Source organism: Hoplias malabaricus, chromosome 1, assembly GCF_029633855.1.
Source record: "Hoplias malabaricus isolate fHopMal1 chromosome 1, fHopMal1.hap1, whole genome shotgun sequence".
Lineage (NCBI taxonomy): Eukaryota > Metazoa > Chordata > Actinopteri > Characiformes > Erythrinidae > Hoplias > Hoplias malabaricus.
Genome location: NC_089800.1, coordinates 65,869,662 through 65,897,172, shown reverse-complemented (window position 1 = coordinate 65,897,172; position 27,511 = coordinate 65,869,662). Strand labels below are relative to the sequence as shown.

At 38.5% G+C, this 27,511-nt stretch overlaps 1 protein-coding gene across 2 annotated transcripts in view; it reads left to right on the top strand.

Moving 5' to 3' along the window:
• ttc27 (tetratricopeptide repeat domain 27) overlaps window positions 1–27,511 on the top strand; it is a 78,775-nt gene that overhangs the window by 24,343 nt on the left and 26,921 nt on the right. Inside the window, exons 9-11 of one of the 2 annotated variants that reach the window (XM_066671018.1) lie at window positions 1,235–1,301; window positions 20,677–20,790; window positions 26,137–26,232. In XM_066671018.1, the coding sequence (XP_066527115.1) occupies window positions 1,235–1,301; window positions 20,677–20,790; window positions 26,137–26,232 (277 nt within the window). The remainder of the gene's footprint in view (window positions 1–1,234; window positions 1,302–20,676; window positions 20,791–26,136; window positions 26,233–27,511) is intronic. The other variant, XM_066671028.1, reaches the window with a different exon arrangement.

The following is a 27,511-nucleotide window of genomic DNA, read 5'->3' as shown; positions in this document are numbered from 1 at the left end:
GCATGGTGAAGCTCTGTGAAGCTAGGCTGAACTTCTTGTTTTTCTTGCTCATAGAAAAAGTTATTCATTTTCTGTAGTATCTAGTATAACCATATTTTTCCTTTTTCCTGTCATCTTTGAACAAAACCTCTCAATTTTCTAAATGTGTGAAATTATCACTTAAAATTACAGCTTTAAAATTACTCACCTGTAGTAGAATAGAATGGTGGCTCTGTCTTTACTACTCTAGTCTCAGCACTGCATTATATGACTTAAGGAGGATGGTAGAAAACCACCCCGTAACTAAATTCTAACTAAAATAACTTAAATAACTTCTATTTTAAATGTTATTATATCAATATTTTATCTAAAACATCAACGTAGTCTTGTTTATCTTCCTCTGGAGTACTTGAGGCTATGTTTTTAAAATTTAGTGAACTATGTGATTGCACTGGACAGACATGACCTAAACCGATTTTTAAATCTTTGTGCGTTTTCTGCTTGGGTTGAAAACTTGAATACAAAAGTTCAACTAGAGGACAACTCAAACATTCTAATGATACCTTCATTGCTAAGATGTCATTATATCTTAAACCAAATGGCCTGATTACAGTAAATTACATCATAAATTAAGATAATCACGTGAACTCTCTCTGCAACCCTTTTCACAGTGATATCTGATAATTACAGGCAGGTATTAACACATTGTGGGTTAGAAAAGTGTCCAATTGTATAATTGGGTTCATTATATGATTACTTTCTGTAGTGAGATCTTAAAAATGCTCATATAGACAATGTTACGCTGAGCAATACCAACTATATGAATCGGATTTTGCACAAGTTCACTTACTCTATAGTTTGAGGAAATGAGAGCATAAATATCCATCAGCACATTTGAAAAAAATAATGTTCACCTATTAATGCTAATAACGCATGGAAATGAATGAATGAAAGATAATTATACAATACATGAAAAATCCATATGGCTGTCCAGAGGAGAAATGGTAAAATTAGGGTATTATAAGTGTTGTATTCCACTCGTGGTATAGGCAGTTCATGTTCTCATTTCTTGATGCTCTATTGAATTTTCACATTGGGTATGTGCTTATTTGTGACTTTTAAGAATGTGCAGTTTTATGAATCACTTGAACTTAAACAACTCTGTAGATTATTTTGTTAGATTTTGTCATGTACTTCTTGTTTATAAATTTTTTTTAGTTGTTTGGTCTTAATTTTTGTTCATTTGTTTCAACAGCACGGACTTTCAGAAGAATAATCCAGTTCACAAACTTAATGATGAAGAGCTCCTGGCCTTCACAACAGTAAGTCATAAGTGTGTGTGTGTATGTATGTGTGTGTGTGCGTGCGCGCACACGTTCTGCAGCCTTGGCCTTGGCCTTGTGTCTCTATGTTTCCGTAGGGTCCAATAAATGGAAGAAGGCTGAGTCGTGCTTTGGCCATGCATGTTAGCATAGTCAAATCCAGACGATATATCTCCTTTCTTTTCTAGTGTTAGAGTGAACTCGTTTGACTTTCCAACTGAATAATGTCAGTGTGTGTGTGTGTGTGTGAGCAAGTTGTACGTAGTTGGACCAATAGAATAATATCTTTTTTAATGTGTCTGGCTCAAATTCTCTTGCTAACCCTCTTAAAAACTCCCTGCAGTGAAAATCAGGTTTTATCCTTGTTAACATGTCCATGTGGTGTTTCTTTTATACACGATCAGCCAAAATATTAGAATATCTTTCTTGTTTTTATACTACTTATTCATTTTATCAGCTTCTGTTACCATACAGGTCAGCTATGTAGTTTTGAAATTGCTGTAATTCATCTGATGCTCTGTGTATATTGTTAGACCTCTTTCACCCTGTACTTATAGTATCAGGACCCACACAGGACCACTACAGGACAGGTGTTTCTTGGGTGGTTGATCATTCCCTGACACTGATAATAGTGTTGGTGTTTTAGGTGTGCTCCACTCCTGTAAGAGTGGTTCAGGCACTCTTTTATATATAATACATAGCACAGAAAGTAAGGAAAGTGTTAAGGAAATTTGGTATTATTGTAACAATGCTTCTTGGCAATAAGTCTTATACCACTGGAAAGCCTGTTAATTTCCCTTTTAAATGGTGCCACATTTGTAAGGCAAATTCATTTGTAGGGTGAGCAGTAGAGCTGAGTATGTGGGTTGCACCCATGAAAAATTTGCCAAACCCTCTCTGCCAATGCCGAACAGCTTATTCTGTATGATGGTCGGCATCTCCCTCACTGGAAAAATGAGGCCTGTCATCATTGGAAGCAATCTCAATGCAGAGATATCGAGGTGAAATTCTGCAACCAGTGGCAATCCCATATCTCTACGGTCTGGGACCAAACTCTTTCCTCCAAGATGACAGCACTTGCCCCACGTACTGGGGTTTATCAGAGACTACCTCCAGAATTTGGGAGTGGAGAGGATGGAATGGCCTGCCAGCGTCTTGACCTCAACCCCATTGAACACTTGTAGGATCAGCTTGGGCGTGCTGTTCATGCCAGAGTGAACAACACAACCACGTTGGTTGAAGAATGGGATGCCATCCCACAGCAGTGTGACCAGCATGAGGAGGAGGTGCCAGGCTGTTTTGGCTGTATATGGTTCCTTCACACGCTACTGAGGCTCCTGTTTGTTAAATGAATAAATTGTTAAATTGCCAGTATGTCTTGTTTCTTCAAACTACAATCATCCAGTTGACCAAATACCAAAGGTGTCAATGGCAGAATCTGTTTGGCATTGACAGAAAAGATTTGGCAAATTTTTCATGGGCACAACCCTTATCCCCAGCTCTGCTGCTCCTCCCACAAATGCATTTTTTACCCAATACTGAACATTTTTTTATTTTTTTTTTTCTTCAAAATGAATTTACTTTTACATGTGTCATGTTGTCCAAAAACACATGTTGGTAGGTGGATTGGCTACTCTAAGTGTGTGTGTGTGTGTGTGTGTGTGTGTGTGTGTGTGTGTGTTGCCCTGTGAAGGACTGCCGCCCCTCCAGGGTATATTCCTGCCTTGCGCCCAATAATTTGTGGTAGGCTCCGGACCGACCATGACCCTGAACTGGAAAAGCGGTTACAGAGAATGATTGAATGAATGTGTCATGTTGATGAACAGAGATGATTATGTAGAGGTTTAAGTCAGGGGAGGACTTTAAAGCTCAAACCTACAAACTCTTAACATAATGCTTTCTTATAGGGAAGACGGATAGGTTTCCACAAAATGCATGTTGTAAAAATCGCTTTGTATGTGGTTTATTGCTTGGATTATTTATTGAAATAAGTATATATATATATATATATATATATATATTTCTCTGTTTGCGTTTTTCGCTATTTCAGTTCTTTTTCTTTTTTTTAAATTTACGTTCTATATTCATCTGTAACATTTTAATGATTGTGTTGAATATTAGAGCTGTTCTATAACCACATCATAAACGTGTTGGCACATTGCCTTAACCACGGCACTTTTACATTTTTATCAACTGTTTCATCACACAGTTAATGAAACCATACAGAAATCTATCTTTAGGAATAAGCTCATCAAATGTCTCATTCTGCTGAAAGCATCATTCTTTACATGTATCAGCTGAGCAGACAAAGCATTTCTTAAACAGGCAACCTATATTGTGAACGCATCTATTATTCATGAGTTCCGATCTCAGAGCACAATTATGTATGATTTATTTCTATTTCTGAAGAGCAATGTTTTCCAATTCCACCCTCATCCCTACATCTTTGCATATACAAGCATCTCTCTCTCTCTCTCTCTCACCAAGCCACGCTTTACTGTGTACTCTCCACCTAGCTGCGCTCAGCGGCAGCCGATCAAAGGTTCTTGGTCTGTCAGCATCTCATGTAAGTGTGACGAATGCCGTTAAGCACCGTATTAAGGCTAATTTGCTAGGCTGATGTTTCAGCTTGTCCTGTTTTTTTGCCCCCCACCCCTCCACACACTTTAATTTATGCCTGGATTATTGCCCTGCTCGTCGTCACGGTTTTTGAATCCATTTACATTCATTATAAGTTCCCTTTAGCTCACACTCTTGTGAGAACAGCAGTCGTGTCTCGAAGTTGCATTCAAAGCTTGATATCTTTATTTGCAAGCAGGAGGGAAACGAAGTGAGTCTCTCAGAACTTGTGTGTTGGAGCAAAATCAATTATTTGGGATTGGAGCCTTTGACTCCCTGCCAGAAGCATTTTCCCAGAAGTGTAGTAGTGTGTCCTAACCAGGGTTCTTTAACCTTGAGTGAGCGTATCCTTTTCTTCAGACTGACGCACGCACACCTGATCTCAGGGACACCGTGATGAATCATTGGTGGTCCCCTCTTGATGTTAAGACCCCCTAATCTTGTTATTGAAAACATGGAGCCTCATAGAGCCTAGATGGAGGTTATACTGTATACATTTTGGCATCCAATTCAAAGCGTCTCAAACTGCTGTTTCAACTCCAGTGCACTGTCCAGAGACACACTGCTCTCCAAAGATATCAAGGCAAGAAATGTCTTGTAACTGGTGGTTTGGAGGAATTTGCCAAGGTTTTAGGGCTAAACAAGCTGAGAAACATATTGATGAATGTGTTGAATTGTTTATAAATAAATGAATTATTGATGTCCCAATCGTTTTTTGTTTTGTTTCTTTTCCCCCAATCCTGATCTGAGTTTTAACTGGTATCTGCTGACACCAAGTCCAGATCCAATACTTATGTTTTCCTAGAAAATAATCTTATACAGTGCACATTTCAAATACATTATAGTTATTAAAATCTGCCCAATTTATCTGCTCAACACTGAATATCTCTCATTAAGGAATTGCCTACATCCAAACTGCTGCTTATTTTTCTATAACAAAGAAAACCAAATGTCTTCACAAACAGCTCATATCAATCATTAATGTCAGCTTTATTGTCATCACAGATGTGTTGAGTGAGAAATTATATGTAGTTTCTTCAAGACACAGTGCTAAAGTGCTATCTTGTTTAGCACTGATCTTGTTTCTCTCAGTGCTGCCATGAAACAACCCCTGTAGGTGCGGCTGTGAGACAATTCCATTGGCTGCTGATTGGTTAAATAAAAGTGATGACCAATGAGAAGCTCTGTTCTCTGGTTAGGAGCCGTGGAGTATCTGCCCCTGTCTCCAGCTGAGGGAGTGCAGCGTGTCTCACCTCAAAAATATAGTATAAAATGCATCCTGAATGGGTCCCAAACACCACACGGCATTTAGTGTCTAAATACAGGAGGGCTGGCAACTCTATTCACGTCCCCTCATGCTCCAGCTCTGAATCCAACTCATGGAAATGTGCGTTTCTGCGGAACAGTCAGAAAGAAGTATGTCCGCTACGGTGGCTAACAGAGCCAGATCACAGCATCATTTATAAAGCGTGCTTCAGGAGGGAGAGTGTGCTTGCCGCCTAGGGGAAACGGAGGATTCGGACATAGCTTTATTGAGCTCAATAAAGCTGTAATTAAATACAAGTACTATTATTTAATAAATATAAGTAATTAAGTAATTTGTAATAATGAAATAATTATGTACCTAATAAGCAATACACCTCATTATGTTTCAGGTATTAGTTACGTTTAAACACTAATTTTCCTTTTTTTGAGGGGCATAAAACAATGGAAATGCAAGTGGCTTTACCTCAGAAGCTGTCATTTTATTATATATGTTTCTTCTCATACTGTAGTTAGTTTTCAGGTTTGGTAAACTGAAATGGCAAAATTGACTCTGAAAAGAAGCCTTACTTGGAGGCATGCAGCTTCTATGCTGGAGTATGCATAGAGTATTGGAGTATTTGAATGCATGAGCTATACGCTGCTTTTTTTTTTTTTTTTTTTTAAATAATGGAGCCAGTCAGGGGGCTAAAAGGACTAGCACGTTTGCAGAACCACCAGGGAACACATTCACAGCTCTGTCATTTAACTCTATAATTAACTATTCTTTCTTCCGTTAGTTAATCTCTTTCTGTGTGTAGAGATCTAGAATAAAAATGTGTGCCATTTAAATAAAACATCTACTTACATGTGTCACTGTAGGTGTGATGAAGATGTATTCCTTTTTGTCATCAGCTGTGTGTGACAGAAGAAACGTCAGTGGCATGACTCACTGCATTGTGGAGGCTGCAGAAATGTGCTTGATTTGCATTGGTGCCTTGGGAGTAGTTTTACCAGTGCAATTTAGTTTTATTAATAAAAACCCCACAATCTCAAAAAGCATATTCCCAGTGCTTTTGATTATGGCTGATGTCATTGAATAAAATATTGTTCTCGGTGATGGCTCATTTACAACTCTTGCACTTATCTAGTGGTTATTGCTCAGCCATAGTTATTTAATTTGTTGCACGTATCCCATATGGAATGTAATTGTTACATCCATTGGAAGCGTAACTAAAGCAGAATCCATTTGTATGTGGTTATTTACTGCAGGCTTTGACATGATGAGTTTTTAAAGTTTAACATTCCTCGTTTTAACACCTCAGAAGGATAAAAAAATATATAAATAAAGTTGCGAATTATTTATTGGTTTCAATGTGTGTTTAAATGAGCAAAGTTTTCTTTTCCATAGTTGAATCCCTTCCTCTATCCACTCCCAGAGACCAATCCGTGGTGATGAAATGAGTGACATTCCCATCAAAATCCCCTTCCAGTTTGCCAGACGTGCTTCAATTTCAGTCCCCAATCCATGATGAGTCACTGGGTTTGATGGCTCTTCTGGCCTTCTTTCTTAAACCAGTGACGTTAGACTCCCTGGTATCTCTCCCAGATGCCGTCAACAGGAGATCCAGATATTGGCGGTGACCACTTGGATTATGTTCGCTTCCTCCATCCTAGAGTTCTGTGCTGTCAGCACTTTCCCATTTCTCTTTGTACCAGCTGGGCGTGAACTGTCACCTCGGGGTTGTGGCGTCACAGCAGCAAGCTAGAGTCAGTATTTTATTTCCTGAAGATTGCTGAGACCTCAGCCATCCCACTGTTGAGAGATTGCATATTTTTCTTTCACACCAGATGAGAGAGGGAGATGGTGTCATCCATGTAATGCCATGCCTTGCTTGTTTGGTTGTGTTGAGGTGTTACCTTGGTCTGGTCTCTTTGACAGCAGAACTTGTGTCCATGTAATTGGAAACAATGGCCAAGTCTGGATATGAAAAAATAGGGTGTAGAATTGCAACATGTCAAACTATGAGTTTTCAATCCAACTTGAGGCCAATGTCTTACTCATAAATCTTTTTTCCTTCTCCTTTGGGGGGGGCATTGCACTGATGGGTGGATATAACTGGTGGCATTAGTCCTGCACTTCCTGAACTTACTCCATGATTTCATTCATGAAGTTGGTCATCATTCAGTTTAGCAAACTGACCGCCTGCTCTCCAGGATCCAATTCAGTTCAAGTGCACAACTAGTTGGATAGGTTTGTTAGGTGTGTACAGACAGATGGCTTGCACCAAAGCAAAAATGTTTATCTTTTATTCCAATAGAATCTGTGTCATGAGCCCATGACTACTGAATATATTTTTCCTGAAATACTAAAACATTTCCAGTTAAAATAAAATGCTTTTACATTTAATGTTTCAGCGTTTTTTTTTTTGTTTTGTTTTTTTTTTCGTTTCCATTTTGTGGTCAAAAGACATCATCAAGCAAATAGTTGAAACTGAAATCTTTTCAGCCAGCTTTCATTTATTGCTGTCACAGGCACTCTTTACTTAAATAGGATTGATTTTACTGGTAATGAAAAGCAGACTAATTGTGTGATTTACAGTTAGCTGGAATCTGTCCCTTTGTACAGCCAATGTTTCTGTGCCATAAGGAGAATGCCACTTCATCTACAGTGCTGTTGTGTGGGTGATGGGAATGAATTCAAAAGCAATTACTGACTCTTTAGTTTGCTTCGTTTGCAAATATCTCAGAAAAAAATGATTTTACATTTTTTCCCCTCTTTTCTACTGGAACCTCATGGCTGTGTTGTTAAATTAAATTAGTGACAAATTACTATTTTCCCTCTTCATTCACCTTATTTGGTCCCATGTTGACTGCCAATTTTCATGCTCTTAAAAAAAAAAAAAAGTTCTGTGAGAGTTTTGGGCTCGTGTTTGCTCTCGACAGTATCAGGAGACCAGCCATAATGAAAAACACAGGCCAGAACAGCCCTTGTTCCTTCCGTTTTAGGGATGTTCTCTTGAATCTTGAGTGATTGATGGTACATCTGCTCTGTTTGATTCAACACCTGGAGTTGTCTGTCAGCTTCTTGTTAATGTGCCGCATTATGAGCTGAAGAACTAAGGATATTGCTGTTAGTTGCACCACCCTTTTCTGCTTTAAGGCTGGTCATGTGAGCAGGCATCTTCCCAGCCTACATGTGGATCAGAGAATCTGCAGGCTGGTTAGATGGTTGTCATATGTTCAGCAACCACCAGCACCTTTCACATTTTCATATTTATTTGTCAGAGGAACTTTTCATCAATCTACCTAGGTTACCTTGGTTAACCAAGTCTTCTTAATGTTAAATTTGTCTTTGTATGGACAAGGAATCATTAAATTGCAGTCTGACTTTGCTTAAGTCTTGTCTACATCTCTGAAATAATTTTCTGCTTGGCCATGTTTCATGTGCTGAACCAGCCTACAATCAGACTGCGCTTGCATAAACATTTGTGATCATTGTTTTTAAAAGTAGGCTAATGTATTAGTTATCACCATTTCTTGTAATTTTGAGCTGTATGGATTGAGACTTGTGCTGTTTGGTTTGTGTTCAGGATCTTCTAATCATGTGCTGGCTGCTGTGCGCTGAGAGTTCTATTCTGACCCGCTGGGCATGTGCTCGCTAGAGCTAATGGACAGAGTCCATGATGACTTCAAGAGCGAGTGGCCAGTGCCGTCTCAGCTTCAGGTCTAAAATCTATTTGGAAAGCGGAGCCGGTCGGAGCGAAAGCAGGTCAGCCACTGAGGTTAATTTATAGCCCCAGCGTTTATGTGGCTGTCCTGCCATAAATCTCCCGAATACACCGAGCACCAAGTCCTGATGCCTTTACCAGAGGCTTAGCTTTTCATCTATACCTCTAAATAAATTCATGTTTAAATATGTATATTTAAACACATACAAAAGAATTTCTCTGCATGCTGCAGGCTTTAATAGGAGATTGAGTCATTGTCTGTCTCTCAAGGAAAATTGTATATTTGCATAATTCATTTCACTCCCTTTCCCAGCTGAATTTCTCATTAAGACATTTGCTGAAAGTCATCCCGAAAGATACCAAAACCAAAAATACTGCGTATGGACACGCTCAAGGAAAAGGGATAAACGTTTAATCACATTTGTACGATACAAAAGTGAAGAGTGACAATATAATATGAGTCTGGCAAGTGATGCTGTCTTTCCTGTGCACCTGCGCATCTCCATCACTTTGTGAAGGCTTTTACATGGTTCAGCGATCACCGCACCACCAATCCAACAAGGTTAAGTTTCTTTTCCTCTGGCCTGTCAGCTTGAGTCTGATCACCAGCCTCTGCACCTCAAAACAAATTATTGTCCTCTCTCTCTCTCTTTCTCTCTCTATCTCCATCTCTCCCACACCCCCACCCTCTGCTAACTCTCTAAAACATGCACACATGGCTGAGGGGAATATCTCAAACCAAATAAAACGTGTCATACTGCCCCACTCTAAGCACAGGAAAACACAAAAGGTGAGGGGTCACATGCAGAGAGAGGCTCTCTGTCCGGCACAGTCTGTCCCTCTGAATCTAAACTGAAGCTTGTGACTACAGCTACATCCAACACCTTAGGTTTTAACCAGCCCAGTCCAGTCCAAGGGAGTACTCTTTTAAATGAAATTTTCAGGTGGGGTCAAACAGACCTTTCATCTGCCTGGCCACTGTCTCATCCCTCATTAGTTTCTGGCACTAGTTACTAGGCCATATAACTGTCTGAAGCATGACATCATTTGGGATGCAGAATTGTCAAGTGTGGAGTTCAGATAAGGGTGAAAATGTAACTGATATTCTTAGGGATAGAATTAAATACATTTCTGGGCTTTTGTGAGTAAATTAATGAACTAAATCATTCGTGGTGTTTTGGTGACAGAGCAATTTTGGATATTTGCATATTTATTTAATTGATCAATTTTAGCTAGATTTTAGTGCTTTTTAAAATTTCTTTTTATTTATTTATTTCTGTTATTATATTTGTTATCATGCTTATTTTGATTGGGGGCATGCCCATGTGATTGAATGCTAGAGCACACCACTGATATTATAACTTGATAAATATTTAAAAATGTGTTGTATTTTCATGTTGTTATTTGGCACTTAAAATGCTATTGGTGCCTGATAGTTTTCTTTTCTGAAGCCATGTATTCGGTCACATTATAGATAGAATTTTCAACAAAATCTTTTGTCATGCACTGAAATTGAGGAATGTGTTGGGTGGCATCTGCTAAACTTTCGAGAGCAGCATTACATAAGCTTTATTGGGAAATGCTTCACAGCAGTACATACATTCCTCCTAAAGTGTGTTGTGAATTATGAATAAGCATCTTTTATATGTTTACCAGGATTTTGTTTAGGTAGGTTGTATTCTTGGTGCACTAGTGTAATTTGTCTCCTTTTTTCTTGCCTAAGAGAAAGCAAAGTGGAAACCAATGATGTGTAGAACTCAGACAAATATAAGTAATAGGGCAATATTGTGAGAATACTGTGTTGCTGTGTTAGGTGTGTGTTAGAGTTTCTGAAAGCATATAGGATTTTACATTGCTTTTCCATGTCTTTCCTCAAAACTACATATTTCACCAAAAATAGAAAGCTTTAAAAATTAGCTGTTTTAAATAATCCTTATTGGATATGTGACCGTTCATTACTGTACCGTCGAATGCATTCTTGTGAGAGAAGAGCTTTTGATTGAACCAGTTTATACAAATTGGATTTACCAACCTTCCTCACTCCCCATCTGGCTTAGTTCTTTGTGAACCCCATGTGGCATAATAGCTCTGCTCATAACTGACAAATCCTCAAGGTTGAAGTTTGTTGCAGCATTAGGCTGTGAGAGCTCTTTGTGTACAGGCTGTCCTACTTGCACATCTATCTACTTTAGATTATGCCACGCAGAGTCGTAGACAGTAATCAATGAATTTTATAAGGAGCATTTGTTATAATAGTGTGTCTGTTTCAGCCATATCCTCAACACATGCAGACCGCAGCTCATGATCAGCCAAAAACCCCTGCCTGTCTAAAATCTTGCACGTTTAAAAACCTCTAAAACAGTAACAAGGCCAGAAGCTCTCATTTCTCATGAAGTCGTCAATGACACGTCTTGCTGCATTTCATCTGGAGTAAATGGAAAGCTGTATTTGATCTAATGCCGAAAAGTAATACCCTGACATAAGTCTGTGCTTTGTTCCATGCATGGACTCAGTTTATCAGGCTGGAATAGCATTGAAATGGAGAGATAAAAATTGAACTGCTATGAGCTAATGTCTGATATTTGCTTATTCAAGAGAGTCTTGATGCTTAGGAAGCTTGACGTACGTAGCTCAGTTTGCAGTCAAATTTGTGCAGTGTGTTGGCCAAAAGTGGCCACACAGACTTTTACCATGCACTAAAATGCTTCCTCTGTCGCTCAGCAGATCCAGTTATGAACAAATGCTATACCAGTGGCGCCTTGTCAGATAGCTCTTTATTTAATTCACCTCTTGCTTAGAATGGATATTGTGCAGATGTGGTTTAAGTGTTGTGAAGGACAGCAGTGTTTACACAGACTCTCTGACTGGATCTTTCAGTAGACTCTGGGCTGACTCTGGTGCCTAGCCAAAAATGAAATCACTGAATACTGTCTTTTCAGCAAATGACTTTCACTAACCTTGAAAGCAGATGCATGCTTTTATCATTAACTTTGATGATCTGTATTCGAGTGTGATGCTAGTTCTAGAGTGACAGTGGAGCATCAAGAATTAAACGCAAGCCAGTTTTCTATTCTGACTGGAGTTCTGTTTGAAGTTTAAGAATACCGTTGCATTATGGTTCAATTCTGAACAGGTTTGGGTTTTGTTTGGTTTTTTACTTCCCTGTTGCTTTCAGACATTTTGTTGACTGTTGTAAAGATTTTTTTCAGAAGCAAGGTGCTGACCACAGCTCCAGAAAAACACAACATTTTCCTGTTTTTTTTTTTTTCCTTTGTTTTCAAAGCAAAGCAGAGAATGAGTTCACAGAATTATATCTCTTTAATCTCTGTGCTTTTTCTGTAGCTTCTTTATCTCGACTCACCCTAAGATGTCATGGTTTGCTAAAGTACCTAGTGTTCTTTTATTTCCAGCTGGTGGCAGCGAATTAGGTGCGTGAATGGGAACCAAAAATTTGTGGAAAAGGACTATGAGGCACACCTCATTGTTGGCTTACTTATATTTCACGGAGTAATACTTGGGGAGCGTTGGTCAGAGTGCCACTGTCATGCAATATTGGCACTCATAACATTTCTCAGCAAATCACACTAAGGGCTCAGAACACACTGTGGTATAATTATATATCTTATGTTTACTAGGATCTAAAATCAAGACTGTTGGAAGAAGGAAGCAGGAAGAGATGTGTTTTTCACCTTCTTTCCCTCTGGCAAAGTATAGACACTTTGCTTTCTATCTGGTTAATTAAAGTAATAAAGGTTAGGACATGGACCACTGAACAGGACCACCTCATTTAGACTGCATTTTCTCTCTCTCTTTCTCTTCCTCTCCCTTTTCTGCTTATCTATCTTTCTCCTTTTTCTAACCTTTTCCAGCTCTTTTCTGTAAAGACTAGATTTTAAAGCTTGTCTTGCTTCCCTCCAATGATTTTTCACTTTTTCATTTCTCTGCCTTTGACAGGTGTCTCAGCAGGAAATGCTTCTTGGCCTGTTTGCTCTGAATTGCACCGACAAATCACTGCTGTGTACATGGACAGATGAAATCAATGTTTGCTAACAGCATTAATCACCTTAAAACTTAACAGCTTGATCAAGTAATAGGAGCTGGCGAATTAGTTTAATAAAATAAAACCTTTATTGATATTTCAGCATATTTTAATATGCCTCTAAAGAGACAAACTGTGAAGATAGAAGGGCACTGTTTCTTTCATGTACGATACAATACTGAACTTGTGTTTATTCATTAAGCCTTTATAGCCAGTTTAGACACAATTTTAATGTCATTTTCATCATGTAATAGATGGTAATCTGTAGCTGTGTTCATTGATAGGGCAAACTTTTACACTTGTTTTCTGATAATCCTTTTTGAAAGAAGGGTATTACATTTTTTTTAATTTTATTTTATTTTTTTTATTACTTACTCAAATTGGTTTTTGTCCTCAGGATATTATGACTCCTGCTGTGTATTGGGAGAAGGCCGGGGTCATCTCTTCTTTGATGTTTGGGTTAGGGGCATTGATTCAAAACTCAAAGGCCTTTTAATTATAATTATCTTTAATCTGTTTCTTAGTTTATACAGATGTCATGTTGGACTCTAGTGTATGTTTATGGGAAGATGTAGTGGCCTTGGCTTCATCTGTCATCTTTCATCTATTTTCTTGTTTATTATAATTGTCTTGGACTTTCTTTCTTGGTTTCAGTCTTTAGCTTTCTATTTCTTCACCTCTCTATTTCTCTCACTCTTTCTTTATCTCTGTCTCTCAAACATATATTTTCATCTTTCCCAACTGGCAGAAATGGGACTTTTCTTGCAGTTTTGATAAGAAAGCATGCAAATATAGCAAAAGCACTTACATCGTATGATCCAACCAAACATAACCTGCCGTGTGAAGTGGTTGAACGATACCCAGGAATCTGTGTTGTTCTTGTGACGCTGTTGTAAGTGTTCTACTTTTTGAAACAATTCAACATTTCTTTTTTAATGTAAGGGAATTTTTAAATCATTTTTAAAATGGTTGTGTACATTATTACTAATTATTTATATAAAATTAAAAGTCTGTTTAATTTGAGCATAAATGGATTTATGCTTAAACCATTACATTGCAATTTGCGCTAATTGAATTTATCATATTTTAAGCTATGGATAATTGTTAGCTAAGTCATTTCATAATTGGATTACTCATCTCATCTACTCGCTTCTTGTATTTCTCCCCTACCAAGTGTCAGGCAGTGGAGGGTGTAGTGCAGTAGGCAGAAGAGTGTATTTGTAATGGATAAGGACTACAGCCAAACTCATGCCTTTAGTAAACCTACGGTTTCTTTTTGTGACCTGTTCAAATTTTCATTCTCCGCAGGTTTGATAATATAAATATTATGAACATTTTTAACTTAACGCCATCTAAAACCATAGTGATACTTTATAGGAATTCCTGTATGAATAATTAAAGAGTGATCAGCATTCAGTGTGTGAAAGTGTGTTGCTGTGTACTATGTGATGCGTCCAGTAGCAGCTAGCTCTGCCTGAGAAAAACAGCAGGGCTTTTATTTATTTATTTTTCCTCCAGCATTGAGCCCTGATGTTGTTACTATGGCAACCAGAGTTTTGGGGAAGACTGAGCGGTTGGGTTGGTGGTCCATCTCCATTGTGATTTTTTTATTTTATTTATTTATTATTTTAAACATTTTCTTTCTTTATTTCATTTTTTTTCTTCCTGCAATGTCCCCCATGGGAGGAAGCAGCTTTGTGATAATCATCTTTTCATCTTGACACGGAAGTGAGGAATGAGGAAAAAGATGACCTCAAGGGGAATTTGTTTCCCCCTCCCTCCTTCAAACCCTTCTTTTCCCTCTCACCTCCTTGCCATGTTCCTACCATATCTTTTTATCTTCCCACCAATGCTGTGTGTGTGTGTATGCATTTATCCCCAAGACTATCTGTCAACCTCTCAGCAGTGGAGCCCCATGGGCTGATAACAGCCTGAGCTCTGTGTGTTATGGTAGTGCTGTGTGTTGGGACCCACTGAAAAAAAAAAAAAAAAACATTCTCTCCAGCCTCGCAAACAGAGCAGCACCTGGGTACTTGATACCCTCCTACAAACCAACCTCCACATTCATACTAAGTAGTGTCTGGGTGTTTGATACCTACCAACAAACCCACCTCCATAATCTCCTGTTTTCTCCGAGTTCACAGTGGTGTTTGCAAGATGGTGGCTATTTCTCCTTTGTCTGACACTGGCTAAAATCCAGCAGCTCAGGCACAGCTAAGTCACCTGTGCTAACTAAAGAACTTGACAAAAATGCCACACACACATTCAATAATTCATATTATTATTATTATTATTATTATTATTACTATTACTATTTTCCTGTGCTGTTCTTGTTCCACTTTGGTAACTCTTGAAACCTTGTGGTTGATCTCTGAAACATGACCTATTTTTTATAAGGATAAGACCTAACCCTAGGGTCTCTGTGTGTCATGAGAACTGAGACTGAACTTGTGAAATGCTTATGGAAAGACCATAGCTGTTGGTTGAGAGTCCAAGTATGATTATAGCCAGGAAGCGAAAAGAAAAGATCCAAGGATGGCTGGAACCTGACTCTGGCTGCAGACAATGGCGTGAAGCAGAGAAGAGCGCGGTTAGCTCCTGAAGCAACTCATCAACTGAGAGTATGTTTAGCTCCTGCACAGAGCATGGAGCTTGTTGCCTGACTCTGGGGCTCATTGCACATTCTGTAGCCAGAGCTGGGGAACATATGTGGCTTGCATCGCACTGGGCTTTCTAAGAGGGTCTTCCTGGGCCTAGACATGCCTCACTCAGGTGTCAATCTTTAGCATAACGCTAAAAACTCATGTGCAACAAGCCACATGATAAAATCAGGACTCTCAGTATAGCTTTTGACTTTAAAAAATGTTTAAACTAGTCATTCTCAACTTAATTGGTCTTCGTTCTTCTTTGTAAGGCCTATGTCATCAGACACATTGGCGCGTTTTATAGCTTGCTGTTGAGTTCAGGTTCTTAGAGTTAGAGGTCCTCATAAGTGAAGTACTTATAAATCTCAAACAAGCCATCTCGGGATTCATCCTTGCTCTGACTTTTTTTGAATGAGGAGGGAAGTTTGAGGTTTGGCACTAATTGAGTGGGTGTAACGTAATAGAGGACTTTCTGTAACCTGAAAGGTCAGAGATTAGACTTGGACTTGATTCGTAAGTTTGCTAAATTAGTTGTCTGTACACCAGAAATGTTCATGTGTCTTCAAAAGACTCAGAGTTGATTCACTTGTCACAGATATTAGTCTCAGGGTCGAGTGCTTTATGCTTACACAGGTGACCTTTCAAGTGATTTCACTGTCGCAGACAAATTTCCAAAGTCAGAATAAAATAATGTGACTCTTGTTGGAGTTGCAGTGTGCTCCCATCATCTCAATCATTTTTTTTTTTTTTTGAGGGGGTCAGGAGAGCGATTTTAACTCTTGACGCTCCAATAAAATCAATTGTGTTTAATATCACAGGTCTTTAGTCTTTTCTTGTGTAAATAGTGATGTGGATGTTGTAAATAACCAATAAACACTGCAAAGTATTGTATTTATGAAAATATGCTTATATTTGGAGTTCATTATATTTGTGAGAGGCTGATTATTTTTAAAAATATAGGTGCAGCCTACCAATGTGCACTTTGCGCTTGACACCAATACTTTTCACATCCAATAGCCTAGCCATGTCGATTCCTGGCACTAGGGCTCCTGACCAAGCAGCTATGTTTGATGAGTTGGCAATGAGAAAGTGGAAGTGGCGTAATGGGTGAAATGGTTCAGCCTGTCACTCGGCGCAGAGATCCAACCCATGTAAGAAAAAAACAATGTAAATAAACGGTTACAGTGTAAATGTACCTTTAAAGGTTCTGCCGTTGTTTTACAGTTCCCTAAAGGTTCATTACATCCCGTTCTGCAGAAGGAGAAATGAATATCTGTAAGCTTTCTTTGTAATATGTGCAAAATAATATAAGTCCTGGAGATGAAGAAGAAGAACTTAAAAAATCGACAGTTATATCGAATATAGTGCAGTTAAGTTTCCTATCTAAAAGTAATGAATATATACCAGTGACAGTTTTTCTGAGACTGAGGAATCTCGTGACTAACAACTCGGTGATATTACCTCAATGCTGATCTTACACCAAATGACTTTTCATGCAGTTTCACTGTCGTGACATTATCTTTAGATGTGAGAGGGTGTGGCACTTTAAAGTCTTTTTAGTCTTTAAAGTCTTTTCAAAGTCATATAGTGTATGGTTAGCATTAGTTGAGAGTCTTAATCTGGTCTAATTAGCTGTAGCACCGTGGTTTATTTTACACCCTTTGATGCAAACTCTCAGATGGGTCATGAGCCAAAAAAGATGAAGAGCACAACAGTCATAAAAATTTAACAGGCACATAAACACAAAACCGAAAACGCAATCCAATGAGCTCTTATGCAGGCTTGGCAATACAGCGCAGCAACCCAAAGTTTCCAGAAGTCAGTAAAGCTGTGGCAACTTTTCTACATTTCCCATCCTGAATAAACACATGGAAGGAAAAGCAAGTGGTTACTGGCCTGACCCACCTCATCGAGGCACATCTGGACAGACTAACCCCTTCCACCAGGGAGGTTTGATGATGTGAATAATAAGCAGTGGGTGAAAACCAGTTTTGACTTTGATACTCCAGGATCAATAGCATCATTAAACTTAACCCCCTCTGGAGGATTCTGAAATACTTCAGCTGACCTGTGATACGTCAGCACACAGAATGTTCGCTCCAAAAAGTAAAAATGATTCAAAATCTGGCCACTACCAACTGCTGGGTGGAACAAGTGTTTTATTGCTGCTGCCATTCACAATGACATGAATGTGCAAATGGGGGTTTCTTTTCAAAAAAGGGATTTTAAATGTATTTTGTTTTTGTGTTGTTAGTAACACGTAGTAAATCATGGATAAATCAATTGGGATGCCTGAAAAAAATATTTTGTAGGCTAACAAAAACGAACAGTAATAATTTCTCCATTGACATATGTATGGCTTTTGTTGCTTTCTTATTTATCCTTACTTGCTCTACACATTTGTGTTTGTGTGTAAAATTCACTTCACCCTGTAAACAGAAGTTGTCCTCACCTTGTAAATATACTCTCAAGCTTAATCTGTAGAGTTTAAGATCCTTACACTCTTCGTCAGCTGCTACTCTATGGCAGCTTGCCTAATTTTTCCTGCCTCAGCTTTTTCATCCTTTGTTCTGACACATCACTTTGGTGACAAAGCTTTGCGCTACAGACACAGTCATCAAAATGTGAAATGACATTTACCTTGCAGACTCTAGTTCTTCACGATGCTAGTTGTTCATCAGATTACATGTCTAAAAAAAAAACTACAGTGCTGTCTGCAGAATTCAAGCACAAATAAACTTCACACACTTAACTCAGGGCTTTAAATATAGACTGTTAACTTAATATTCTTTATATTGCTAGAATTAATCAGAATACTTTTTAGACTTTGCATCCTACTGTTTTCAAAAGTATTCTTAAAATTATTATTTTATTTTATTAATTTATTTTTTTAAACTCCTGACCATTGTAAAATTGATACCTTGGCCATATTGAGTAGGTTGTCAGAAAAATCACATATATTCATTTGGCTTTATTGCATTTATTCTGACTTTGGCACTCAAGGCAGACATTTCCAGCAACGTGTATTGGAAGGAATTTTCATTCCTCAGATCCCTGTTAACTACATGATCCGTCGTTTTACAGCTGTGATGGAGTCTTTCTGATAAGAGCAACACTTACTGACGCTCGGGGAAGGGCTTAAGGGCACATGTTAGAACTTGTCATGGTTTGTATGGGTATTTCAGTGCAGTATAGCATTATTCAGAATTCATCATTAAAAATCACACTTTGACACTTCTGTATTGTTTGACATTCTTGTACTAGGTTGTATTCATGTATTATAAAAGTATTTTCATTGTTATTATTTGAAATAATTGTAATGTAATAATTAAAATGCTTGTTAAAGAAACAACTGCATTGGCAGGTATTTGTTTGAAAGGAATCAGCATTGGATAGATATTTAAATTTGAGCATTATTTGATGATGTCTTTTATTATGCTACAGAATGTAGAGGACTGTTTAAGTAATGGTTTACGAGGGCTGGCTCCAAGGCAAATAAAGTGAGGGGGGTTTCATATATTTTAAGTGGGGGGTGTGAATTGGATGGCTCGAAACTAACTTCACAGTCTGATTGATCCTACAAGACGTTGCTGAATTGCAGTCAGTAATAACATTAACTTGCTTCAGCCTGATCACACTGCAGTCAAAACTGACATCAGGCACACAACCAAATACACATTATTGGAGTGATTTACAAGCATTATGACATAAATGGCAAAGAGGAAATCAGGGGAAAAAAAAGCATGTGAAGACAAAATAGAAGGTGTTCAGCCGCAGGAAAACATGCCCATTCTTCACATCATTAGAGTCCTAAATCACTGTTTAACACAGCACAGCGCCTCCTTCCCTGACTGGTACAAGCACAGAGAGCCGCTATGAGCACCTGCTCCAAGCGCCATGCTGCTTTAACCTATGACCTATTATAGCACATAACTGATATTTGATTTCTTCTTATTTTTTATTTTTTCAAAAACGCTTACTTCCCATAAGTCTTATGTTCTCAGAAATGTATAATTGTGTGTAAAACATTCAGATAATTTTCAGTAATTATTTTAGAATAATTTTAAGTAAAAAAAAAAAAAAAACATGCAAAAATCCAAGCAAGACTTTGCCTTATGCCCCAGGAAGAACCTGGGCACCCATGTTTCTGTGATAAGACTCATAGGTGGAACTTGGAAGTTTTGGTTTGATAATTGTGTGGTACTGAAAAATTTGAGAACTTTTTTTTTTTTCCTTAATTTTCGACGACATGTGTTGCTACTAACTACCAGCTCCCATGATACTGGAAACAACTGTCCAACAATGAATCTCAAGGCTCTCCCTATTGTAGTGCAAGCTTCTGTACCCAGTTGTTTTCTTATATTCAGATTGTTTATCTGAAGGGCATAGCATGGGGTCATCGCCAGCTCAACCAATTTCTTTCCCACATTTGCTTGCTATTATAGCAGATTTAAACTTTTTTTTCTGAGATTTTTTACATTTTTTAAAAATTTATTTATTATTAATTTATGATTATTAGTCTGATAAATTCCCAATAATGCAGACTCAACCACAATTTATACTTATTTTTTCATGTCTTTGTGGTAATGTGGATGAAAAATTTCCAAATATAATCTGCTTGAACTTCTTAGCATTTGTTAAAATAATTTCCAATTTGGTCAATTTTTTTTTTAAGTTTCACATTTATAACATTTTATAACATATTTTCCAGTATATAACTATATTGAGGTATTTTACTGCTGTTTTGTTTTGGCTCCAGCAGCTTTGTGTATTGCTGGTTGTTGCTGGCAACAGCCAAGAGGTGATTGTTGACCTCAGTGGAGTGGGTCAAGACTTCCTAACTGGAGATAATTTGCTGAAAGATAAGCTAAAATCATTAAATTAAGATAGGATGGGCTTATGTAAAACAAATTTGATCTTGTCATGACCTGTTTGATTGTTGGCAGTTTCTGTAATACTGCCCCTGGTTTCTATTCTGCTTTATTTGCATTTTCAGCATTGTACATTAGCAAACAGTTCATAAGATGCATATCTGAAAAATGTAGCAATATATTTTAAATGACACCCCCACCCCCCTTTTTTTGTGCCTTAACCCTTAGTGCTTGCTCTCCCAGCCGAAGTTCTGGACAGTGGAGGTGACAGCGCTCTGTCTGCGGACCAGACTGGAAAGAACAAGCTCCCGGAGAGTGGAGCGTGCCATGATGCAAACTCAGGTAATGTTTAACACACACACACACCTGTATGCTGTCTCTGTTACTGGGTCAGTGAAATCTTTTCATGTGATAAAACGGCATTGTTCATTTTATAAGAGTTTCAGTGATCCCAGATCTCAAATTTCCTGAGGTTTTCGGTGTGTGAATGTTTAGAAAAGAGTAGACAAACTTGCTTCCTGTCAGCTGATTCCTGTTTCCTCACTGCTGATGATAGTAATGCTTGTACTCAACTTTATTCAGCAGAGGAACAGAGGAAAGGGCAGGGTAATAAAACCTCTTGAAGTGCTGATATTATTACAGTGGGTGTGTTTTAGTCTATACTTAGGAATTATTTAATGTGTAACTCCCTGTGCAGCATAGGAAACAGGCCAAGTATCCTATTGATTTTAATCACACACTTCAGATTTATTTTGGTTAAAAAAAAAAAAAGGAAAAAAGTCAAAGCTCTGTTTCCTTAGATCTTGCGTAATGGATTTAATGTCTTGACATTTTATGGATTCAATACTGTTGTTTGCCTTGTGTTTGTGTAATACTGCATAGACCCGCAGCTTCAAGGCACTGATTGTGTTTGATGTTTGGAATTGTTTTTAATCTATTGATTTATAGGATTGTTTATGATGGAAAATTTGGAGTAGGCTTTTGAGACAAGTAGAATTTAGAACGACAACTTTCTCTGGCTAAATATGTCTGTTCTTGCTTTAAGTCCCAAAATGCTTGCCCTCTCTGACATCACAAACACAATTTGACAAGTCGCTCAGGTCGTCCAACCCTGAGGGCGAACCCCCAGGGGAGACTTTGAAACCGAAGAGAGATCAGTCTGGCACGCATACAGCCGTCCATCACCAAGTTACAGATACATGAAGACACTGGGTGAGAGCAAACTTTTTATACCACTGTGTTCAGTCACCCTGCTAGTTCCAGCGCTGCAGCCACCATCAGTTCCACAGTTATCCCCCCCAACACCACACCCTGTAGCCCCAGGGGACAGCTGGAGAGTCTGACAGCATGCCCTGAGGCTTGGATCGCTGAAGATAGGAGTTAAAAAAAGAGAGGGTATGAACACTGTAAAAGATTGTAAATTTAGTCTTTTTTTCTTTTTAACGTCTGCCACAGCTAGATATTTTGACTTGAAAAGTGAAGAGATAGAGAGCAGGGACAGCAATGGGAAAGAAATAGAAAGCTGTCAGACATGGTGTTTCTGTGTTGTGGCAGGTGTCATGTCTCTTTGGAGAGGAAACGTCTGCCTCATTGAGAGCCAAAAACTTCTCACAATCACTGTCAAATCTTCCATTGCATCAGGGCTAGGCATGTAATAGTGTTGGGTGATATGACCGCAATTTATTGAACATTTTACCTTGATCATGATTAATGAACAATTATTTTGTTTTTGTTTTAACTCTCATAGCAAGACTTGTACTATAAATATGCTCAAGTATTAAAGCTGGGATAATGTTGCTGGGAAGCTTTTTGTCAGTGTTTACGTGTGACTTAGTTCTGTATCGTCTTCACCAAAATCAAAACATGTCCAAATGACTGTCACAGCATATTTTATTTATTTATTTTTGATACAAGCTACTCTAGTTGTTCGGTTGGCTTCTGTGTTTAGGTTCTCCTCCATGTTGCTACCATGTGGTAGGGCAGAATCATATGACTACATGCATGACAGTATGGTTTTAATATGTCCCAGTGGGGTAATTTTTAAAAAGTAGAGTAATTTAAAAAAATAAATAAAATAGATGGACAGAATTAAAAGAAAATTCCGTATAATTAATATAGGCTAGAGTATGTTCATTTGTGAGGTATGAATTCAAATTTCAATTAAATTTTTATTGATTTCCCAGCTCTAGCAAGTAATCTTCACTGTCATGCCATGTATTTTTTGGATGTGAACAAGTACAATAGAAATTAGGCTTTAGATTGGTACATTTATAGATTTTCATGCTTACCACCTTCTGACCTTTTAGATATGGATCCCAACATACTGTGAACAGTCACATGTCCTCCAATCTTCTTCTCCCTGGCGTTGGATTCATTTTCTTTGCCTGCTCTGGCCTTTCTTCTGAGATTAAGAACACACATTGTGTCTGACCTGTAGCAAGGCACTTGTTGTAAAGGTTCTTCTCTTAAAAGTTATAAAGAGATAGAGCACTAAACTAGGAAACTGCATCAGAAAAGTTTTCACTGCTATAACATATAAACAACATTGTCTGACTCGTTGGTTTAAAGACATCTTTTGTAACACTGATTTGGTGTGCAGCACTTTCTTCGCCTGTTATTGACTGGTTCCTTCGTATTTTTCATTTAGAACTCTAATGATGCCCTGGATGAAGTAGACTTCTCAGAACATGAAATTCAATTTCTGTGGTTAATCAATAATATCCCTGAAATGGAGGCAGGCAGCCTAAGTCTTGGATATGGATTTAAACATCTTGTGGCTAGATTAAACAAGAGACTGGAGAACATGCACTGCAATGCTACCCCTCCTTGCTCTGTTCACCTCAGTCCAGCACAAATTCAGTTTGGTTTCAAAATAATTCAATTGGTGTATTTTTTATATATATATATATATATATATATATCTGCTGAACACACAATTAATGTTTTTTCTTTGAGCACCACCATTTCATTACGGAAATCAATTGTTAATTTTTTATTTTTGAGTCGGTGTGTGGAGTCTTTACCTTTCTGGGTTTGTTTGTCAGCAGGGAACGCTAATCTTGAACATTTTTCAACATTATTTCAATCTTGTTTATTAATCAGAATCTTTATTATTCTTTATTAGCTTAGAGCTTTCTTTGATGATGTGCTTTCCTTTGTGCACTGTGTTGAGCTCTGCGTTCCAGTATTGCAAGATCCGCAATCTACACTAAACCTGATTTTGAGCAAACATGAGCACATGCTCTACTGTTTATTTCATCGTGTCCTATAGACATCATTGTTTAGGCTTTGCCAAGTGCTTAGTTTGCAGTTATCAGCTCCTCAGTGTGTCAATGCTGCATATATTTAAAAACGTTTTAAACACTTTTTCCATAGATATGGTTTGGTTTCTTTTGGAAATATGTTGGAAAGTGCGGATAATGTGGAATATTCCTTCCACCGATGTAATGTTTATTTTGGGGAAGCAACTCCTCCGCAAGGATTAGATGCAGGACCCACACAGTTAAATTAGCATTTGTATATAACTGGTTTGTAAAAGCAAGAGCGAAATAAGTCATTCGTTATCTTCAGGCACCCCACAAATGAGCTTTGCTCTCCTCCGTAGAAACTGATTGCATCAAGTCAGTCGGAAATTTCATTTCCACACGAGTTTCTCATTGAGCTGCCACTTATCCCCATCCTTCCACAGACAAAATTAAGCCTTGGCACTTTCTCGTAGCAAGTGTCTCAAACTGACCTCTTGTTTGCGTCCACTATTAGAGGGAAGTGCCGTTTTCAGCGCTATAGGACGGCTGTTTCTTTTGGTTAAATATAATACAAACTCTAAATTGTAGTTATTATGAGGGATAATTGAAGCTGACACATCTTTATTTTCACATTATGACATAATGATATTTGACCCTCTTTGTGACTGTAAAAAAATAAATAAATAAATTCAGCTGTAAACATGAATAAACATCAAGTGTTGTGCTTTATTGGCCAACACTAACTGTAGTACACTGGTTAATCAACCCTGATAATTACAGTGACAGATATTGCAATAAAATTGGATTATCATTATTTCTTCACAAAACATTTTTAATGGAAGTGGATGAATGTTATTTTGTGGCGTATGTCTTCCAGAATAAGCCGGAGCAGTGATGTCAGCATCATACCTTACAAATGACTCAGTTTAGAAAATGTAGCCAGCATCCATGTGACAGCACTGTGCAGCAGAAGGAGATCCTCATTTCTTCAAGCTGATGACATTCTTGTCATTTATTCTACTGTTAACGTTTTACACGTGTTCATAGAATTTATTTCTGTCCTTCTGCCTGATGGGTGTGTGCCCTCTGATTATTTCCATTTCTCCAAATAGAAAGAATTAGTGTGAGCTTTTCACTAAAGCTTACTGTATTCCTGAGCAGACAGGCCAGTACATGCAACAGAGGCACGCAAACACACCTCAGACATCTGCAGTTGTCTTTCCCTGGTGTTTTTACCCGATGGACGTCTATTCAACACGGGTGTCCTTATTTCTCTTCTTGAGAGGAGACTTTTCTTTTTCTTTTTTTCTTTTTTCCAGCCTCTGTTGACAGGCTCTAATATGTTATTTGTTTTGTTGACACCTAGATGGAAGCCGGTGGTGTTTTTTAAGCCTTTATAGTTTATCCATGCCCTGCAGCTACATAATTGGAAGCTACATTGATCATTGTCAGCTTTCTGTGAAAAAACTTGCAGTTAACTGAAGACAGGATGATGCCATGTGAAGTTATTTTGGAAGCCTTAGTCAATCAATTGTTTGTGAAGTTTCTCCCTTGTTTACCAGCCTTGGGGAAAAGTTATGCACAAAAATAATATTTTTAGCTCTTTATTAGAAATAAGTTTTAAATTTAGTTTTTATTATTTTAGTTGATTTGCTTGCAACTAAAGTTAAAATAATGCATAATATTTCTTACCTTCTTAACACCTGTGTTGCTCAACTTCCAGTTTCTTTCCTGACCAGTCATTGTCTCTTTCATCTGTGAGTAATAATTAAGTTTGATCTCTCTCTCTCTCTCTCTCTCTCTCTGCCTCACGTTTGTGTCTCTGTGTGTAAGTGAGAGAGGGAGAGATTCACTTGAAAAAAAATGGGTCACATGGTGTGTGCATATAAACATAACATTTGTTTATTGGGAACTTGCTGACCTACCTAGTTTTGCAGTGCCCTTGCCGTTTTGACCACGGCGACATGACCATTCTGAATTTGCCTGACCATGGCGACAGATCAGCAAACTCTTGCTACAGATGATGGGTTGTCTGTGTTTTTTTTTTTTTCTCAAATTGAGCAAGTCATCAAGGAGAATTTAGATTCATGCACTTAGCTTGGTCAGTGAAAACCAATGGTACAGTTCGACCTGCAGTTTGCCACACATGGAAACTTTAAGGTCTGATTCTAAGCTCTCAGCACAGAAGCAATTTATCAAATAACTGCTTTGATGAATCTCCATATGTGCAGTGGTCAACTTTGTTTATTGGCCAGTGCTGTGTGTGTGTGTGTGTGTGTGTGTGTGTGTGAATGACAACTTCCACAAGCTTGGTTGCCAGTTCAGATGTTTATGTCTGGATGGAACATGGGCTTCATAGTTAGATAGACTTTGTATTAGCTGTTCTATAATGTTATGAGCTGTATAATTTCAAATTAAAACCTTTCGGTTGCAATTCTTACAGACGCTGGTGGATTTCTTTACCGAGACGAAATGTCCAGTGATAGAGAGACTGAAAGTCTTCTACAGCTGCCGGGCACCGCCACATTGGGACATACAGGTATAACTAAGCCATCACCGTATGATTTACCCTGTTTTAGTTGACAGAACAATGACAACATAAATATTTAAACTCTCATGCAAGGTTTGATACACACTGCTGTGATGTGAAATGGTTGTATATGTCAGTGTGTGGGCCCTGCTCTGGGTGACTGTCTGTGAGGAGTTTGGTGAGTTCTGTGTCTGAGTTATAGGAAGAATGTGGAGAAACGTTAATTTGTATATGTGCCAGTTTGACAGATTTCATGTTTTGTTTTCAGAGAGAAGGTTCACATCAGACCGCATTTGTAAACATGCTTGCATTTCTCTGTGTTTTTGTTTTTGGTCCCGGAGTTTGAAATGTGTGTAGTCTTTAGCTGCACCCCACACCCTCCCCCTTCCCTTTAAGAATCTTTCTGTCACATGGTGTTCGTGCTGTGTTCCAGTTGACTCGTATAACCTCGGAACAGATTGAAATTGAAGTTAACTCCCAGAAGTGTCTCCCACAGCACTTTAGCAACAAAAAGGAGCATTTTGTGTTAGCGCTGATACCGTGTCAGGAGGGCAGAAATGGATGCCCGTATGAGTGTTGTCTCGACACTGAGGTTATGCTGCTATCCTCTTCAAACATTTCACTGCCTCTGGGGAGCTGGTCCACACTTGAAGAGGTTTATTTGGTGCTCTGCTGCTGTGGAATTACAGGAGAGTCAGATTGAGGCTGTTCACAACACAAGATAGAATATACAGTAGTGAGAACTAAATGGTGTGGCAATGTGTGTGAGAGACTGAAAGAGAGAGACATACGGACACAGAGGGAGAGACAGACACAGACACAGAGAAAGAGAGAGAGAAACTGAAAAAAGATGCCCAGAGATAGAGAGTGGGAGGATGAGGGAAAATATAGAAAGCCAGAGAGAGGGAGGGAGGCATAGGGATGGATGGATGAAAGGAGGAATGGGGAGATCAGTTCAGCAGATGACATTGCCTAGGCTCTGTGTAATAACGGCGAACAGCAATAAAGCTGGAATTGAAGGCGCCCCTATTGCTGCCTGGGGAATTGAGCAGCCGCAGGCTAGTGGGAGACGAGAGCTGCATGTAACGAGCGCGCGCGTGTGTGTGTCTTGTGTGTACCAGGAAGGTTGGAGGGCCGGAATGTTTTAAGATGGTGAACGAGTTCAGATATTGTTGTATTTGCTTATAGAATTAATCATTTTGGCGTAAATATGATAAAACATGCAGTTCTGCTTGGGGAGTGTGGGCTGCGCTGGGAGCTTGGGGGAGAAGGGGGGAGTGAAAAGACT